General features: G+C 40.2%; 1 protein-coding gene across 5 annotated transcripts in view; it reads right to left on the bottom strand.

The window, feature by feature from the left end:
* The window catches only part of kcnq1.2 (potassium voltage-gated channel, KQT-like subfamily, member 1.2), a 163,105-nt gene that overhangs the window by 51,800 nt on the left and 89,705 nt on the right, over positions 1–21,600 (bottom strand). For all 5 annotated transcript variants that reach the window (XM_051381525.1, XM_051381527.1, XM_051381522.1 and 2 more), the window contains 4 exons: positions 8,814–8,889; positions 7,625–7,719; positions 6,400–6,440; positions 4,642–4,703 (listed from right to left, as the gene is read on the bottom strand). In XM_051381525.1, the coding sequence (XP_051237485.1) occupies positions 4,642–4,703; positions 6,400–6,440; positions 7,625–7,719; positions 8,814–8,889 (274 nt within the window). The remainder of the gene's footprint in view (positions 1–4,641; positions 4,704–6,399; positions 6,441–7,624; positions 7,720–8,813; positions 8,890–21,600) is intronic.

Here is a 21,600-nt window from a genome sequence, read left to right as displayed (position 1 = left end):
ACGTTATTGGATGCAATAGATTTGTTGATGCACACACTGTAAAACATGTACTGTACAAGTGCTGCTCATAGAGATAATGACACTGCTGAGAGCCAAGCTGAGACACTGGGTGGACAACAGTGTGTGTGTATGTATGCTTGGATATCCCCTTGTATTTGTGTATATGGTCAAATGTATAAATATGTATATACGTGAGTGTGTGTTTACCAGGCCCTCATCTCTGAAGCCCTCCTCTGGGTCTAGATAGGACCAGTCTAAACACACACACACACACACACACACACACACACACACACACACACACACACACACACACACACACACACACACACACACACACACACACACACACTCTCTCTCTCTCTCTCTCACACACACACACACACACACACACACACACACACACACACACACACACACACACACACACACACACACACACACTCAAAGCCCCCCCTCAGAGTCATGCTTTTAGGCGAGGGGCCCTAAATGCCTTACAGATGGACTCCTAACAAACACAACACTCTGTCCCGGCCCTCAAGTATTCCCAGTATTTGGCCTTGCTGTAATTTACAGCATACTTACCTAATTGAGATGCTATTACGGTCAGGGCACGCATTCTTCTGCGTGTGCAAAGTGCTAATGCAGATTATATAAACGTGACATACATGGCACAGTATAGTTGCCCTAATATAGCAGCATAACGTTAACCAAAGAGTGAGTGTGATATATAGTCCATGTAGTGTACTTAGGGCAACATAAATAATGATGTGTTGAGAAGAGACATGTCTGTGCAGGTCTGCAGGGTATTATCCTCACTATACACTGCTGATGGTTTTACACCCACCAAAGACCAAAGGAGTTTCTAAATACAACCGAATACCACTTTGATGACTAAATTATGATGGAATAAATACTGAATGTGAAACAAAAACTGAATAATTGCCCCCTTGCTGCTGAATGATGAGTTTCCTTCTCATTCACTTAAGTATTTCTAAAAGTGAGCTCAGATTTCAGAACAGATTTATTTTTTAATGTATCTTTTATGTAATTTTAGGTCTAGAGTAGTTAAACAATAATGCAACAATCAGCAAATTAAAAAAATAGGCATATACAGTTTCAACACAGACTTAAATTTGAGAGAATAAAAAAACAAAACTGTGAAAACCACCATATTACTTTGAAGTTAAGGATTCTCGTAATCTTTCCAATTTTAATAGATAACTAATAAAATGTAAATATTTGCATTCTCGATATCAAGTATTTTCAAAATTCTAAATAATGAACTGTTATATCTTCTGCTTTTGAGAAGATATTTTGAAAAAATGTATTCAGTATTTTCAAATTGTATTTGAATAAATAATTTATCACTGAATAACAGATTATTCATCGCCAGCAATTAACAAATTAGAAATTTAAAGGTTTGGTGTGGACTAAATTCTTAACCTTGAACAAACCAAATTTCTCTTTCTACATAATTAAAGGTTGATGCCTTCCGCTCTACACACTAATTTCAGCTTTAAGTTGCAGGGATTCTCTGAGTTGGACAACACTCCACAATATTGTTTAATCTCTGAAACAAAATAGGATTCGGATCAGACTAAAAAAGCATAAGCCTGTTTTCAGGCATTTACAGGCTATGTGAAGGCATATTGTTGTAATTTCGCTGCCCTTTCTGTCTATTGCTATGAGGGAAAAAATCCTTTTCCTATAAAACTGGGAGAGATTTACCACAAGCAGTGGGCTGACTTCATCCTAAAGCATGCAGCGAGCTCCTTTCTGAAAGGCCACGCTGAAGCCCAGAGACACTGGCCGCTGTTTGAGCTTGTCGTTTGGGTATTTTTCATCGAGTGTGTCTGACAGAAAGATAACACACTGTCACAGAGTGCAATCCATCTTCGTTTCCAGGTCGCTCCTGGAGAATTCAATCTTGAGAGTGTGGGGTTAGACACATTGGTGATTAATCAACTCTATGCTCATGTGCGTGAGTGTGTGTGTGTGCAGATCTATATGTGTCTTTGTCTGTGTGTGATAAATCACTGTCTAACCCTGTACAGGACACACAATGCCAGAGCCCCCTTCAGTCCACTGAAGATAAATTCATCTATGAGTGATGTGCTGACAATAGCTGGACAAGAAAATGCAATCTTACTTACTTAGCTGCAGCATAAAGCGCAGTCAGAGTGCTCAATGTCTGGTGTTTTACACTGGAGAGGGGTGGGAATTTGTCAAAAAAATAAAGCTGTAGCTAATGTAGCTGGATGCCACCAAGAGTGAGTGTTGAGAAAGGCATGGGAACACACTCTTGTGTACACACAAACCCACACACACGCAAACATTTAGGGCACAAAGCTGATGAGTAATTCCTCTGGGCTATTGGGAAAGATCCTATTCAGAAGTGATTCAACTGTGACACCAGGATTTTGCTTTCTGTATGGTTAGGTTTACTATTGCGAGCAAGGGGTGACGCTATTGTGAAATTACACAACGTTATGAAATACGTGCAGCGATGCGAGACAACAAAAGTGACAGGGCCGGAGATTGTGTTGCAAACAACTTGCTACTGACAACTGAACTCAGGGGCACTCTAACCATATGAAGTTATAAAAAACTTGATTCATTGTGTATCTCATCTCATAATAAACTACAAACAATGAGGTGCGATTTCACTTGTGTTATGCTGGGATGAGGTGTCATGTTGAAATGTTGTTTCAAGAGTGACAAAATCAGACTTTCAAGGGAAAATTCTCAATCTAACCTTCAACAAAGTGAAGATTGGAAATGGGCCAGGAGCAAAAGGGAATGCACCGTTGAATTATACGATTATTTTATTCAAAGCATATTTAGTAGATCTAGGGTGGACAATAATATGTGTGAAGTGCCACTGGAGCTTAAAGATGCAGTCCTGTCTGGAGGAGGACCAGGGAATGTACCAAGTAACAGAGGTCGACAGGTTCATCAACCTGCTGCCTGAGGGAAAAAGGAGGCCCCCATTTCCATGTAACAGGTGTGCTGGCCCATCAGAACCATCAAAACAAGAAATCTCTTTGTTTTGATGGTTCTCTCACTTTCTCATGACTTGAAATGAGACAGAGGAAGGGGACGAGTGCTAAGGTGAGAAAGTTAGTAATTATGAAGGATTTGTGGCTCTGTGCGTCACAAGTTTCTATTCTTCTGTTCCGCTTTGAAAGGATGCTTGTTGCAGCAATAGCATGCAAATGCAGTTCTGATTAGAGGAATAGTGAGTGGTTCCACATTTTTTTAGGAGGGAGGGCAGCCTGCATCATTAGGCTTCAACTGATTTGTTTCTCAATTATCCACCTCTCAGTTTTATTTAGCCTTTATGTCAAGGCTGAGTGGGGACAGAGGAGAAGTAAAAGAGTCATAGGTAGAGTAGGCACTTTTAAACGCAGGTATATGTTTCCAATCAGGAGATTGCGATCACAACGTGTAGCCCAGAGCAAATGGGCCGTAACTCAATCACCGAGGCAGGTCTTCAGGCTTGCAGTGTACATTGGTTCAAGATCATTACTCCTCTCTCCGTAACAAAGGGGTCTGAGAACAGCAAACGGATGCAAACATTAGAGAACATCAGTGTTGATGAGCGCACAGTCATGGGATGGCAAATGTTAATGCAAAAGTGGGGGAAATCCTGAGCTGGCTGACCTGAATAGGAAAAAAGTGGCTACAGAATGCATTGTTCTATTGTATAGGAGTTGTTTTCATTAACTGTAAGATGTGAGAACAACCTGACTATAAGGTTAGTATTCAATTTTGAACACCAGCACTATAAAAAAAACAGGCGCAAAAAAGACATTTGCGAACCTTTCCAAGTCTACAAAAATAATTTCACTTTCTAGTGATGCCACCAGTCAGACAAACAGACAACAGATGTAGCCACAGACCAAAACTAACAAACACATTTCATATCCTATAATTTGCACATGGAAAGACTGATAGACAGGAAGGCAGACAGATTCACACACACCCGTCCAACTGGTACAACCAGCCCCAGAGGGAAAATGTCTATCTTGGCATCACACTGGCATCAGTGCCGGCATCACGCTGGCAAGTTGTGCCCATCCCTCTATGACAGAGGACACACCTAGTTACACCCGTGGGCTTCATAGCACAGCTGTTGCCTATTGGCGGCGCCTCACTGCATAAAAACTTTTCTCTTTAGCCCCCATTGCTTCCAATACTCCCTTATGGAAACATAAACATCCAAGAATTGTCATCAATCAACGTACATAGGATTACAGGAAAAAAAGGGGGCTGGCATGGAAAAATCATCAAAATTACGCAGCCCAGACCAGGAGTAAAAAAAAAATAATGTAAAAACTGTAAGTGCAGCATAAACCCAGCACTGAATAGATGCTGATAAGATGGATAGCCGAGAATGCAGGTGTATGTTTTCTATTGGCACAGATTGACTGAAGCCAGCCACAACATGGTCATATCAAAAGATTCCACAACACTTGTTCATCTGATACCACAGACACAAGTCACAGTTGAACATACAATTACGTAGTCACACACACACGCATACTTTTCTTATGAACACAGAGGGTGATCTAATCAGTTTATCTCTCTTGCTTACAGACAAAACACACACACACTGAGCGCCAGGAGTGTGCCTACCTTATCTTCTAGCCTGATCAGACGTGCTCCAATCGTTGGGTATTCTTTATCTTCCCCTTTTCCTGGTAAATGAAAAATAAGAAAATCTAACATATATATACACACATGTTGACAAGAATTTACTACTGAAATTCTTGGTGGTAATCGCAAGGACACAAAAACAGATGCAGAAACATGTGTTTTTCCAAACTTAGTTAAAAAACACATTACAAACATAACATTATATTTTAGTAAAACCAACCATTCATTCATTTTCTGCCACTTTTGTGGGTACTTACAGCCCCCACTGTAATGTACAGTATATGCATATCAGGAAGAGTTATGTAACCTTAAAAATATGATTAACCTGAGCTTAAGTAAGTTTACACTCCACTGCGTATATATCACTGGATCTGCATTAGCAACACAGTATTTTCTCGAGTAAAACCTCTACAATGGTGATTTCACAGATGTGTATGATGTGTGAACATAACCATTCATTCATACTGTTTGTGTATATGTATGTATGAATGTATGTAGCGTAGCCTCGGCGAATATGCAAAATTTGAAAGTACAGGGTTGCGGACCTGTTTTCTTACTTGAGTCCCTTGTCCAACTGGCCAACTGGTTTACCACGTTAGTGGCCAGGGTCAGCCAAAATATGTTTATTAAGCACCTGGGAACTGGACCAAAGGAAAAAGGGGGGGAGGAAAGGAAGGCGCGGGGAGCCGGGTGTCAAGTGTGTCGAGAATGTTTAGACTATGAATGAATATGTATACACAGTGAAGTACTCTTTATATTAAAATCATCAAATAACAAATGAATTTCCTTGCAACTGAAGGATCCTGATAATGTGGACTGATAATCAGACTGATTTGCTATTTTTTAACTTTCACTTTATTAATTCAGCATGTTCATGTTAGCCAATTTCTTGTTGGTTGGTTTTGTTTTGCCCTAACCAATCAGTAGAGTGACATATTCATCCAGCCAACATAATTTCCAGTTGACACAGAAGCAGTAGTAGCAGTTCCCAGAACAGTTACTGGCACATTTTATACAGTGATCAAAGATGTGTTGCTTTAAAGTTGTTATATTTGTAACACAGGTGATTCATTGGCATTGATTTCAGTTTAGGGTGAGGGTTTGTCATAATTTTTCTGTTGCTATTTTTCATGAATGTAGTCAGGTAGCTACTTAGCTATGTCAGTGATTCAGAGATGTGGGACCAGACTATTGAAAATGTCAGTTTCACTCGAATTTTACTATTTCATTTGTAGCATATAACAAGACCCATATTATGTTTGGTGATTCTATGTTTTCTTCATAATTAATGAATACTTAATAACCTTTATGCTTAACTTGAATATTACATGACCACAACTATAAGAGAACACAATACAAAAACAATATTAATGATTTAAATATATTAAGTAGGATTCTGTAGATTTTAAATATTGTTAATTTATTACTTTATTTTAACAATAAATTCATTACATCCATACACATACACCGACATACAAACACACATAAGCCTGCTAATGCATTTCTAAATGCACAGTGAAACAAGCAGTGTTAACAAATTTTCATAGTCCCAAATATGAAAACATACATGTAAATATCCCACATCCAAACAGAGACATGCACATACATCGGGGACCTCTCTTTCTGTCATATTTAGTCTGGCACGGTTTTGTGTACGAGTGAGGCATAAACACAGAGAGGAGTGAGGAGTGATGGCCGTCTATCAGATGTGGACTGTTGTGTTTACTGTGTATTTACCTGGAAGAAACATTCCTGGTTTCCCCAGTGTACCGTCCAGCCTGGTGGAGAGACAGAAGTAATTAGACTGAGAAACGTAAAAACACTGGCCAGACCTGGAAGAGATTCAGTTGAGTAAACAGCACTTCATTCCAGCTCATGAACCAAACAGTAAAATAATATAAGCCAATTTATAGAGCAAATAAAATTAAACAAATGGTGTCAGCTGGAACATTATTTATATATCACTGTTTTGGGGGAAAACAAACAAATAAAAGTTTTGAAATAAATAAATAATAAAAAATATATGCTATGTTCTTATTGAAATGTCAAGCTTTGAAAATAAACAAGTCTTGCTTATGTGGACTGTGAACTATAGACATCTGTATAGATCTATAGTGCTGTCATGTCTTTTTCTTTGGATTTTCTGTTGAAAGCTACATTTTGTTATTAGTCTTCTTAGGGTAGCAAATAATAATAAATGAATTATTTAGTATTTTCTTGATTTACTGATACATTATGATGCCCCGCTGGTTTAAAAATTTCACAGTGCGTTACCATGGTTAGGCTGAATTACTGCAAAAGGTGTTACGAGGTCCAGATGACGCACTTACTCGACCCAATTTATTACCTAACCGACCGTTGTGATGTTTGGAGAAAGAAAATCGCTTAAAAAAAAAAAAAAAAAAAGGCAGAAAATTTGCAGGAAGAGGACAAAAGGTTTTACTTTAGTGAGGACTGGACTTCATTACAGCTCAACAAAGCATAACAAGGTGTAACAAATCAGAGGCCAGTGAGGCTCCTATCTGTCAGATGAACAGTAAGAACAGTAACAAACTGTACTGCAGGAGAACGATCCAACTGACAGAAACTGTTAGTTTAGTGAAAGCTGAATATGGAAATTTATAATGGAGGCATCTCTCTTCCTGTTGTCTTCATGACCCGGTTCAGTTCAGTACAGCTCAGTTGCAGGGAAACACACATTTTCATTGTATAACTTGGCACTTCACAGCTAATGTGTGCCATACTGTGCCAATAGACAAAATGGTACAAGACAATATGGGATGAGATTTCAGTTGACCTATTTTGTTTTAAAATTAGATTATATGTTTTGTTTTCTTCCTTCTTGTTGTGACTATGAGGTGGTATCCAACATAATGGTCCCAAGAATGTGAAAAATCAACTGATGTAAAGTTAGAGACAAAAAGTCCCAAAAAAGAGCAAGAAACAAGGTCAAAGATGTCACCTTCTCTGCAGCTCCTTGATGCGAACCATCATGTTGAGGTGACCCTGGGAATACTGCTCGATCACGTCTCGCACGTCATAGGGCTTCCGCGCTTGCTGTGGATCAATGCACGCACGCACACACAGAAACACAAAAACACACGCACACACACCCAGAGGGACACAAAAGCCATTGTCAACCATAGCCGCTGTGACTTGGTCCCCGAAAACATCCCCAACCCCCTTGGGTGCAAAGGGTTCATTGTTAACTTATTGTGTGTGTGTGTGTGTGTGTGTGTGTGTGTGTGTGTGTGTATGTGTGTGTGTGTGTGTGTGTGTGTGTGTGTGTGTGTGTGTGTGTGTGTGTGTGTGTGTGTGTGTGTGTGTGTGTGTGTGTGTGTGTGTGTGTGTATGTGTGTGTGTGTGTGTGTGTGTGTTTTGTGTATGTGTGACAAGTGCATGGTCATGTAGAAAGCAAGCATGTTAAAGTCCTTTCACAGCTTTGTTTAGTGTGACGTGGATACAAGCAGCATCAGAAAGAACCCAGTGAACTCTTTGGGGTATCCTTGGTATATGCAGAGTATAGCCTCTGCAGCTGAGATCACTTAGGCTATAATTGAAAACATGTACAACACTTGGAAATGGCAAGAATATAGGAACCATTCTACAATAACATGTAGCATGAAAATGATGGCCAAAGTATTTCAAACATGATCATGTTTTTTTTTTTTCCCTGAAATATTTATTGCACAAAATTTTTCGAACATAATTCTGCTGACTTTGGTGCTACGTGAGGCCACGTCCTGCTGTGTGTGTGTGTTTGTGTAAGCTTATTCATGCAAGTGTGTGTTTTTTATGAGTGCAGTACAGTAAGTAAATTCCTACTGTAGCCCCAGAGACAGGTTAGTAGATTTCCCATGATACTACGCCTGGACTGAAGTGAGCACAAAGAAGACATGCAGGTGCAGGTTTCAGGCATTTCCACACAAACACACACGTACAGACACATACACATGTGCAGCAGAGCAGCAGCTGATAAATGCCCTTGGGGCTCCCCGTCCTCATCCTGTATAACTGCACACACAACATGCTTCTCTCACTCTCTCTCTCTCACTCTCAATCCGTCTCTTTTTATCTCTGTATTTCCCCCTTCTTTGCTCCCCTTAACTCTGTAAAATTTCTCTCCTTCTTTGGATTTCCTTTTTGCTTACCTGAAACTTCTTTCTGGCCACAAAGTACTGCATTCTGCGAAGGACTTTTACAGCTGATCTCTGGGCATGGGACAACCTGTGACATAAAGGGAGACTGATTTAGTCTAAGAGAAAGAATTAGTCTACAGATGTTTCCTTGCTTTAAAATCTGAAGTGGCTTGTTTTGAACAAGCGGAGATGTAAAAAAACAAAAACAAAACAAACCAAAAAAAAACCAGAGGAAAGGCTGCAGTGTGATTGGCTCTTGCTGCCTTCAAGGATCAACAATGTGTGTACCATGCAACAGCAAAACACGTGGCCTTGACAAAAGAACACACATGCTGACAAGTATACATTGACGTACACAAAAATACACCTATGGCTGTATGTGTCAGCACAGATAAATCCATGTTGTCTATCAGTGCTTGCCTTATCAGCCACAACTATGAATCCACAACATGGTGCAAAGAAAGAAGAAAACCAGACTCAGTTTGCATTAGGAGGAGTCCCAAAAGACACGTCCCTCAGCTCAAAGCGGCACATCTGTGTCAACACAAGTGAAAACCCACTGGTATGGAGCTAACACTGAAACAGAAACCACTGGATGCAAACAACACATACACAACCTCATACATGCATACCATAGTGACTGTATGGCATGCACTTGTGTTTGTTTTTTCAAGGAGGCACTCTGTGTGCTGTGCACTGGTGCTTGTGATTTATTTGTCCGAAAACATGTCCTTGGATATTCCATGTGTGACAGCTGCATATTTGGATGATGCGTGCTATGGGTGAAAATGGAGGAGAAAACACAGACTGAAAATTTGTTGAGTGACTGGATTTCAGTGGTCCAAATGATTAAAAAAAAAACAAATACTGTGTGTGCATGCACATGTGGACACAGGCCCCCCACGCAAACCCAGCAGTTAAAGAGTTGTCAAATCATCATGTGAACTTGAGAAAGACATAGTGTCGTATTATATTGTCAATGGTGTGGAAGAAGCTATATACTAATGATGCTATACTTAAATATTTATCATATAAGTATTTATTACATACCGATGTATGATTTTTAGAAATGCTTTGTAATCATATCTGCATGTCAAATGGCCCCAATTGATGTTCCCACCCCAAAGTTGAGAAGCTCTGACTTGAGTTGTGTACAAGGAGCATAAAAACACACACTGCCCCTTTATTTCCATTGATACTGCACAGTTTATCATGAGGTTTTACTGCAGAAATGAATTATGAATGCTGACATATTTTTTATATAATTAATTATCTCAAACCTCTCTATTGAAAAAGTTTAAAGCCTCAAATGCACAAATGTAAATAAGTCCAACCCATGGTGGTTAGGAAGACGGCCTTCCAAGTGTGTGGTTAAGTTGAGAAGGTCAGAGGTGCATGAATCAGTGCTAAGAGGGGTTGTGGTCAAATACATTAGCCCTCCCTTTAATACTGCCAGGCATTAGTCCACTATGTAAAACTGTCAATGTCTTAGTTAAAGGACCCTTCTGCTTATTGGTGCACGTTACAGACTTGATTCTTGATTCTTACACACAAAGAGAGATAAAGTGCAAAGGATGCAGTTTTATGAGTTACTTAAGGGACCAATGTGTAGGATGTTGTGGCATATAGCCGTGAAGTTGCAGATTGCAACTAACTGAACACCACTCATGTCTGTATTCCCAACTTGGGAATGAGAACGGGCTGGGAAATGTGTAGGAAAAACTACATTGGCCACAAAACTCGCAAAAACTAGTATTGGATTTGTCCGTTCTCTCCTACTGTAGAAACATGGTGGTTGATCACGGAGAACACTTTTCAGGTGATTAATGAAAACATACCTATGAATATAATATTCAATTTTTGTCAGTAGATCCTCCTAAATGTTACACACTGGACCTTTAAAAGCAATTTCAAATATTCAAATGAAAATGATAAAAACAGCTCAGGTCTACTGGGTGAGGGGAGTTGCTTCTATTTCATGTAAAGTATGAGACAGGTGACCTTTCAGCCATCTGTTGGTATCAGAGACATTAAAGTTAAGCTGGTAAGCCGTGGGACGGGGTGTGTGTGTGTGTGTGTGTGTGTGTGTGCCAGCAGTGTATCTGCTGAGAAGGTGGATTAACAGCAAACTGACGTCACCAGATTCTTGCTGGAGAGATTCAAAGGAAGATGGCAGAAACGAATGAGGGAATGGAAAACAATCTGGTGCAACTCCAAATGTGCAAGTAAGAGAAAATTATAATGGTTAGAGTTGAATTCCCATTTCTAAACACTGGTCTGTACACTACTTATGTACTGTATGCAATGACAATGCATCAGACAGCCATCTAACAAAAAATGAATGACTATTCTTATGTCAGAATCTATGCTTTTGTATGGAGGGGGTAATGTGTGTGTCTGTACACTGTTTTGAACATTTCTCTCCAACTACGTCCCTATCAAAGCAGACACACCCAAATGCACACACAAGCACACACCCTCGACACACGAAAACACACACACCACCCTCCCCCTCCCCAAACAGGGGTCTCTGTGGAGTCAACAAGTCGCTCTGAGGTCTTAATTAGGCAGAGGGACAACAAAAGGACTAAACAGACAATGCATTGACATGGGACCATAAAACATCAAAGGCTGTCGGGCTGCTGTCTTTTTCCTGCCCTCCATGCGAGGACTGCCCAAGCTATAGGAGGAAATGCACACAAACAATACCAAACATAAAGAGCATGGGGCCCTATTTAAAAAAAAAAAAAAAAAAGTGCACCCCCCACCTCCTTGCTCTTCATCGTCAGAGGGTAGAAGGATGTGTTTTTTTCCCGCCTTTTTTCTGTGTGACTCAAAGGTTTGAGCATAATTGGGAAAGAAAACACATGTAGGAAACAAAAAACATGTGCGGTTTTGATCGTCGTACAACTGTACCCCGCTCTCTTGTTGCCCTCCTCCCGCTTCCTGCGTTTGACACAAATGCGGACACATGTTCATTGGGTAAGCGTGATAAAAGAATAACACCGAGGGTTTTTGTCCAACACCAATCTCCCCCTCCCCCCTCCACTCCATTAAACATTTGGCACACAGAAACTGAAGGAATGTAATTCTCACATCTCTCTGCTGATGCTGCCCTTCAAACACTTGCTGCCTCTGACTCTGCTTCCTACTCATCTCCTTCCTTTTCGTGTTTATTTTTCATCTGTGCAGAAGATTTGACACACAGTGTATCCTGGGGATTCCTTAAGTAAGCAAAGCTCAGATCTCACCCACGACGACTTCAATATATTTTCCATTGTCCTGCACTGTATGATTCATTCTCTATTGGGAAGGCTGGTTGTGTGGGGTTTTTTTTATGGATTAAACTCTAACTCTTAGCTCTTCTCAAAAGCCTTGCTATTCTTCATTAGGTCAACCGTAGAAGTCATGTACAAGCTGTTATTGCTGGAGTCATGAACTGGCCTTGTCCCTCTCTTGAAAAGCTGTGACAGATTTAGCCCCATGGCCTCCCCTGGACCTTTCTCTCTTAATAAGTTTTCTCTTTTTTCATTTTCAGATGGTCACTTTGGAGATCTCGGAGTTGTCAATGGCAACTTTCCCTCATCCCCCCACTCCCTTGGCTCTTTATTTGGCAGGGGACCGTCAAATATCCTGTGCTTCCATGGTGTGCTGCAATAACCTTGGAGTCTGTTAGGAGAAAGCAGCCTTAGACATCAATGTGCTACGGTCAGGGCCCAGCAAGACTGCTGGCCAGTGTGTGTGTGTGTGTGTGTGTGCATCTGTGTGTGTGTGTGTGTGTGTGTGTGTGTGTGCGTGAGATAAGCTTTATGACTGGTGCTTTGGTCCATCAAAGAGATGGGCTCTTCTTCTGTTCTCCTCAAAAACAGACATCCTTTTATCATATCTTTGAAGGATAAGATGACTACATTCTTTCAGGAATGTTTGATCTAAAAGTGACGGCATGCCAGAGGGTGCCGTGGTAAGAATTATAAGAGTGCATTTCTAAGACACTATTTCGAAAACAGCCAAGTTTCTCCATTCAGTGAGGGTTTTAAATGAATGGGCTTCGATGCAAGAAATGCTCCCATGCGGATTCTCCTATAAGATTTTGTCTAGTGGGAAATTAAACAGCTCTGAGAGGGATGTGCATGCAAAAAGAAGAATATGTTTACGCAGTCTCCACACCACTGTTTTCAGCTTGATTTCGTAAAGATGTCCGTTTACAGTGCAACAACAAAAACAAAAGCTAAATGTTGTCTTTTTTCCATAAAGCAACTCACAATTTATTTGTTCTCATTTACATATGTTATCTGTTGTTAGTCAAATGCATAAGATAGTTGTGGTGTTTGTTATTTCTGTGTGTCCATCTGACTTTCTTTTTTTCTCAAACTTGACACATTCAGATTGTTTTTAAATTGAATTTATAAATGTGACATAAATGTATATTTCTGTTTTCATTTGCTTTTGTATTTGTTTACTTTTGCATTAATTTACCTATTTATTTACTTTCCCATTAAATTGTCCATTAAATTGATTAATTTCTTCTTTTTTAAATTATTAAGTTCTGTATGTATTTATTTCTGCGTTATCTATCTATTCATTTTTTATTTTCGCAGTTTTCCGTCTTCCATACATGTGTCTGCTCCAGCTGTTTTCATGTCCCCACCAGATCAATAGACACTGATCAAGACATGCTGGAGACAAAAGCAGAAACCAAGCCACATCAAAGCGCCATGCCCATTAAGAGCTGATGACAAAGACAGAACAGAGAGAACAAGCCCCGTTTGATGTGTGTGGCCACAGAGAGAGAGAGGCCTGAGATACTATAGGTTTGCTAACCTCCTGCATTTCTATCACAACCACACTGTGAAACTACTGTATAGTGTGACAGAAGGGCTCTTTTGTGTATACACATGCAGGAATGTATAAAGCAAATGCAGATAAATTCTGTGCTTTAATCTCTCACACACAGTGGAGCTTGACTTTAACAAACTGCTGAAAGAAAACAAAACCTTGCTCAATTAGCCAATGATGATGTGGTGATACATACTTGGGATTTGAATCACTTCAAACACTATGTTGCTTGTGCAAAATATCCCTATATAATCTGATCTCACACTGTCACCATATACCCCTAAAGGTACGTGTGAATGAAACTCTACCGTCTTTAAGCTGGCGAAAGAATTTCACCAATGAAAATAACTAACTAAAAGAGAGATGGTCGACAGGCTGGTGACCTCAGAAAAGTCCCACCCATGTTTAATGTTATTGACGCCAAGTCTCACAACCTGTCATTATTTGAGGAGAACAGAGACAGACACAGCTCTTTCCCACCACACAGAGAGAAGATTGGAGAGGAGCGCACTTCTAACAAGTAGACTAATGACTGGTGAACTCTTCCTGACACGACTCTAACTGCCAAATTAACTAAAGATTTGGGCGAGGAGGTTTCCAGTTAGACAGCCGAGAAAATGAAAAACTACAGGCGTGGGAAAAAATGCTTTTTACTCGGGTATCAGAACACCAAGGAGCTAAGATTGTAATCTGTTAAATATAGACAAAGAATCTAATTGCAGGTATATTTCCATGGGTTCTCACATAATATATATATATTTTTCTGTATATCACGATATACTTTAATATTAGTTTGATATAGGAATCCTACAGTCAGTCCTTTTAAGATATGCAGCTGCTGCTGCTGGACAACCTGGTAGCAGTTAAAAGAGTTTGGGACAATGGCTTCATCCTATGTGACCATACTAATTCAGATTCTGAGAGTTAATGTTCCAGGCCTAAGGTGTAGCCTCAAGAGGAGGACGTAGCTGTAACTACTCTTCAAAGTGAGCCTAATTAGAGAGTCGGATAGATTTGGGGTTAATGACCCCCTTTGGTGCCAGACCTTCTTCTAGTCTAGTGTTTAGCCTAAGGTGTGTCAGTAATGCATGTTAGTGGGTAAATAAGGATAAACATTTATTTTTCAGAGAGCATTTTTCTTAAGAAATCTGTTTTTTAAGTGTATTTTGTGTCTACTGAAGTGAACTTTTTTTCTCTATGGGATTGTTTCTCAAACTTTTTCTACAACGTACTACTTCAGAAAATATTAATACCAGCATTATGATTGACGTTCAAATACAGTAGTGTATGACCCTATTCAACTATGGACAGTTCATGCAGGTTTATTCCTAATAAGATCATTTATTGTTGACTGTTGTTGAATCCTGAGTGGAACTGGTTCAAGAAGCAGAGCCAATTTGGTGGAAAAGTGATACTCCTGGTCCACAATTCTCTTCCTAATAGTTCCCATTTAGAGCCACAATTGCAGTGTTTTTGAACCATTCATTTTACATCCGCTTATTATCTTGCCATGTATGCATGTGCTACATGCATGAATGTGACCATGTAACAGAATAATACTGAAACAAAATATTACAGGAAAATATATTTTAAAATATATTTAATTGATCTCATAAATATTGTATAGTGTTATGTGTTCTTTAATTATTATTATTATTTTTTCATTTTGAAAAAATATTTCAGAGACTCCTCTGCGCACCACCAGAGTCAGCTCACGTACCACCAGGGGTACACTTCCATAGTTTGAGAACCAGTGCTCTATGGCAATGGCAGTCATACGGTCGCTCAGTCAACCACTGTTTAGTCCAGACTGAAATGTCTCAACAACTTTCATCTTGCATCATCAGGTCAATTTTCCTTATACTTGGGTTTATCTTTTTAAAAGTGTGATTTACTTTACAATGGAAATAAGTCTGCACTCTGATGTACATCAATGGCTGACACACATAAACTAGCTATACTCCACTGTCTTATTTCGCAGCATCAACAAGTGTCAGCTTTCCAGAAAAGCAGCACATTCTCTCTCTGGATTGACCTTTTCCAGCTACTGTACCTGATCTTATTTCTTTAGTCCAGTGAGTGCCATGGGCATAAACTAACGTGCGAATCACCCTCCACTGTTGTTTTTTATCTCTGTGTGGGTTATATTTTGTTGACACAATAGTTTGGTGTTTCTCTGTTGCCCTCATTTTCCACTTTTACAATTATTTTTGACTTTGGTGTGTGAAGAGTACAGACGTTTGAATAAATCTGTATAAAAGCTTGGCTGACTGACTCGGTCCAGAATCACATATGGGTAGTAGTAAGCCTTGCAAGGGGCCACACGCACAAATCCACATGCACCAGAATCTAGTATAAATGAAAGCAAGAAGGCATTTATATATATATATGTACATATAGACATACATGCAACCAATGCACTGACATCCAACACTTACAATTCCTCCCTGTTGAGACCAACATTCTTGAGGTCTAGTGTGTTTGTATGTGTGTGGGTATGCGTGTGCATTTTATGAAGACAGGAGGGCGACTGGGTTTCTCCAGTGGGGGACGAGGGGGTGAGGTGCTGAAGAAGGATTTATAATTCATGGCCTAATAGGATTTGTTGCTGTTTAGCAGGATTAGGCATGTTAGAGAAAGAATCTATTTATTGCTGCCAGTCGGGGGGTCCCCTCGAGGTTTTGGGGGGTGGGTAGTGGTGAGGTGAGGTTGGGGGGGTTGCACACTGGACCCTTGATTTTTTTCCCCCAATCATTTTCCAGGATAACCCCTGGCACTGAGGCCCCTGAGCACCCAAGCCTGGCCCCTTTTCTCAGCTCTTAGTCGGTCTACAGCCACCATCTTTGGATTAAATTGGCTGTTTCTCTTTCATAGCGCTCTGATAATCCAAGCACATGAGCCCAGTCGTTGGTCATGCCAACACACAAGGCTGTTCATCTGTGTTTGTGTGTGTGTCTAGGGACAATTAGCACCACCATACCCAGTTGGGGGAGCAAGGGCCCGCTGGAGGTGGCGGTCAAAGACCTACCTACGTTCAGCCTGGCTTAACCCTAGCTATGGACCCAGCAGGAGGACAGAGAAGAAGACAAGAGAGAAAGAGAGGGAGAGAAAGGAAGAGATGGAGGGTGACCTGTTGGCCTTCTTAGCTAAGGGGCTTCCCTTTCATAAGCCAATCGGTTTAGATTATAAAACCATGCCTCTTTTCAAAAGAGCATTATTCTTTCATTCATGTGTGGTTGGGGCTACAGTGGGGGGCTGACTGACATTAAAGACTGCTGTTTAATTAGGCCTTTCTACAGTGGTCAGCCTTTTTGTTCTTGCTTTCTGCTATGGGAGGCCTGGTTGGCCTCCCCAACGGTCAATGGTGATTGCTGTACGTCTATTTGTGTCTGAGAGAGGAAGCAGAAGAAAGAAGTGGAGAGGCAGCATTTTTTATCCTCTTAATCAATATCCAATTGAACTCACTGAACACTTCTATCTCAGTGTGTTAAGTGTCTTTAGTAAGTAAAGCCATTAATGAAATCCTACAGTTTGAGAGTCCAGTGAAAAGAAGTCAGTTCAGTACAGTACAGTACTTCTTCATTGCAATCCTAAAGCTTATGGGGGCACCTTTCCAAGCCTGGTAGTGGCTACTACACACACAGGCTCACATATAAAAGCATGGAAATGGAGGAAAACTAGAACTATATCACTATGGGATCACTTATTTTTTTGAGTCCCTTTGTGAGGGGAGGAGTGGGATACAGCTGAGAGGTCTGGCCAAACACAACGCTGCAAGCTTCTCTCAAAATGTAGAGAGGAAATTAGTGCACACAGGTCAGCTAATGAACAACCCCAGCAGTCTCTGTTTATCTCTGGTTTAGTTTGGTTTTCATTTATTTGCACAGCGATAAAAGATAAGAGGCAAGCGAATAAAAACAGACAAACAAAATAATAAGATGAACAGTAAATACATTCCTCTGTAACTCCCCCTCATTTCTTCCCATACTTATATTCTTATATCAAATAATAAAGAGAGTGAAGAAAAAATGAGAGAGACGGAGAGAGAGTGGTGGAGGGAGTGGTAACAGTAGTAAGTCGTAGTGGAGAGGAGGGATTTATGGCAGCAGATGACGCTGAGAATGTCTTTGCACCTTTGCTTTAATAGCTTCCGTTGCTGGTCCACGGTACAATTAGCACATTGCCTCTGTCTGCAGTTCTGTCCCTGCCTGGACAGTAATTACACCAGCTGCAGTTCTGTCCCTGCCTGGACAGTAATTACACCAGCTGCAGTTCAAACACACAAGCAGAGAGACAGGCCAGCAGGCAGACAGACAGACAGAGAAGATGAGAAAAGGTGAATGGGTTCATATCACTGGTGCTGCTACTTTACAACTCTCCCCTTGTGCATATACAGTATAGATATTAAGTTATTATAATTTCAGAGTTTTTCCACTGTGAGTTGAGTCTTTTCAGGATCGTGGTGCTCTTCAGTTTATCCAATCATGTGACCAGAAGGTAGCAGAGCACGCAGAGTCTCTATTACAGGGCTTACAGAGTTAAAAGTAATACATGTCTTAGATTTCAACCTGTTAAAATATAAAATAAACAAGAAAACAGCAGGCATGCCTTGGATATTTTAACAGTTTAAGACATATAAAAATACTATGAATAATAATGTGTGTCTTTGTGTGTCTTTTCCACAAAACAGTTCAATTACTTAGTGTTTTTTTCAGCACGACTGGCTTCCAAAGTATCTGTGATGTCACAAAGTCATCTTGCACATACACAACATGAAAACAGCCCTCTCATGTTTAACTCTGCTCCTACATTATTCATGCAAGTAAAGGTGAAACATCACAGTAAAGGAAGAAAAGGCAAAACACAAGAGGGGGACTAATTCATTAAAAACTTTCAGATTCAATGGTAAGCATTCAGAGATCTAACATACGTCCAATTGACTTGTAATTTCTTCCCTGCAGAGGATATAAGAGTCAACTCGGACTTATCTAGAGAGGTTTGAGTTTGTACTTGAATTTGCACCAAAACTGCTCAGTCCATTACCACCTGATTTGCCTACATTTGGACAGGGAACTGGGAATAGGGAACTACACAGACGAAGAGACAGGAATTATACTTGCATTGTTGAGCACATAATTCATATTTTTAGTATATTCTAGTCTGTCAAAATGTGTTATTTGTAATTTCTTTGGGTCAATTGGCAATTTAAAGGCACTTCAGCCACTTTTTTAGCACAGCTGTGCTATTGTTAAATTTTAAGTTTTGGTGGGATAAGCCAAGGCACAGTGTGGTGTCGTATGACTGAACCAAATGTATGTCCGTATCAGTTCTTTATGCACATAGAGAACAAGTAAACAAAATAAGGAACACTGTTAAGGCTGGCTACAGGCTACAATCCCACCTCTCTGACTGTGTAAGTAGTCCAGGTCAGGAACTGCTTCTTGCTTGCTGCTATAGTGGGATCAGATGACTGTACACTCAGAGTTCACGGGCCCAGGAGGAGGTGAAAGATGATCAGAGGCTCGGTGGGTGGAGCAGGGTCTATGATTGGTCAAATTGACCCTGGTTCTCTGGTGAGATGAGATGTGAGAGGGGAGTGTGTCAAGGGGAATTATGGGCCTGTATCACTGCTCTTAAGCTCCTCTAAAAATGATATGCTTTTGGTTCAATACTTTTTTTTTGCATCAGTGCTGTTTTGCGTGTTATCTAAATGTCAACAATATTCGAATACCATTTGAAGCCCCGGGGCAGAATACATATCAAAATGTTATCTTACATTAAAATCTAGCAATGTCATTTTAGCATCTTTAGTCCATATGTTTCATTTAAACTGTTTTCAGTGTTGTGTGAATATGATGTAAACGGGTGGACAATGGAATGTCACCACTCTCAACATAAAGTTAAAACATATCACACAGATGTCTATATTTTTCAACACCACCATTTTGGCATTGCTTCAACATGTTTCAGTGTTGTTTGAATATAGTTCTAGCATGGCCTACAATCAATTTGAGTGATATTTGTGTTATGTTTCCAAGTTCTGCACCACTGAGCCAGATCTGCTATCTTGAGATTGTGCTCCACAAAACATGAAATCTAATTTGAGTTGGAGAACAAACAATAGCTAGGACATTTGGGACAATGTTAAAAAAAAGGAACGGCTGCCAACTTTCAAAACATAACACATTGAACTGAATGTCCAATTTATAAACCCAGAAGAACTCCAAATAAGACGCTGAAGAACAGGTTGTATTGGAACGATAACTTAAAGTAATGTCAAACAACAGATTTAAGAAATGATTTAAACTCTGGGACAGTTAATAGATTCTTAGCTTGTGGCCAAATGTTAGCACAAAAATATGAGTAAGATACAGAGAATCATGCAAGGACATGCATAATTTATTGTAACTGATGTAATACTAGTATGATATAACAATATTGACCTAATAACACGACACAGTCTGCAAGCCAGGGAAATGAATATGATGAAAAATGATTTCCAATGCTACTCCACACTGACAGACAGAAAAAACAGACATGCTGGCTCAGGGCCCAGAGCATTAGATGACAGGCTGAAGTTCAGAGGCATTTATTTGTCATAATACTAAACTAACTTGAGATCAGCTGATATCTGTCAACATGCTTCACCTAAATCGGCGTGATACAACACTGAGCGACTGTGTCAACAATGTTGACATCAAACAGACCACAAGAGATGAGGAAATAAGAAAATGAAGAAGGAGCAGAGGATGATGATGTTTTCCGGATTCATCTTGTTTTCAAAGAGCTCGGTTATGAGAGCGGTTATCTGAAATGAGGCGCTGGGAACGGGGTGCAAAGCCATAATTGGATGCTTGTCCCCGGCTTGTCCCCCAATTTTTCAGGGCAAATTATCAACGCATGGGTTGGATTGCTGGAACCACATTGTGGAGGTGGGAACAGTGGGAGCTTTGAGGGGCCAGCGTGACACGCTAATAGAATCATTTAGCACACTGGGATAACGACAGCATGTGATGGATGGAGCAAAGGCCTTGCATCTGCTGCTGCTGCTGTTGCCACATTAACCCTGCTGACTCACTGCAGACGTAGGTAGCACTGCTAGAGGTGGGGGAATGTGAATGGTTGCATGTGTGTGCCGACAGTGAAGTGTGTGTATAAGCATGGCAAACGCCCTCTTGGCAAAATGCACAGAGCCTTGTCTATCTCTGAGTGTGTGAGTAAAATGATGACTGGGCATGTTGCTTTTGGAGAGCCTGCTGTGTTGTACCATCTCGGCTTAGGACCGTCTTGTGTGCCCTTACTCCCAAAAACAAACTGTCAATCACAGTTGGCCACAGACCTCTAAATTTCCAAACTGGAACAGGCAAAAGAAATACACTCAGAATAAGAATAACTTTAGAAATGTAATCATTTCAAGCTTTTATTTGTTGATGCGGAATACTATACTGGATCACCACTTCAAAGTTAGAGATTGTAGAGAAAATTGGAATAATTAAAAGGCTGCATGCTGCCATTGTGATTACTGCAGTACAGTAACCATCTACAGTTTATATTGTGCAAGTATGTGTGTGTGCCCACACCTATAGATTAGTGAAATGAGAGGAGTAATACCAGACAGCCACTGAATCATCTGTGCAGTAACAGTAACAGTAATAGGACTGTGTTGAAAATACATCTTTTTTCTTTTGGGTGAAAAGTATGTTACAAGAATCAGAAACAGAAAAAAAAAACATAAGAGAAAATGTTGAGTAGAAAGGAGCATTTTGTGTATACACCACTACAACCGGCTGAAGCTTGGGGTTGTGCCTTGTATGATTTTGGATGAAGTCAGCTTACAACAAAGTATTTAAAATTTACTACAGCTCTGATTTGGCAATATGCTGGCATCTTCACCACACCAAAGGCCAGAGAGGCCAGTGGTGCTGCAGCATTTACGGCTGTTTTTCACAGCAAAGTGTCAGAA

The sequence above is a fragment of the Dicentrarchus labrax genome, unplaced genomic scaffold (assembly GCF_905237075.1).
Source record: "Dicentrarchus labrax unplaced genomic scaffold, dlabrax2021, whole genome shotgun sequence".
Classification (NCBI taxonomy): Eukaryota; Metazoa; Chordata; class Actinopteri; family Moronidae; genus Dicentrarchus; species Dicentrarchus labrax.
Note: the sequence above shows the minus strand (reverse complement) of the source record. Positions and strands in the feature narration are given on the sequence as shown.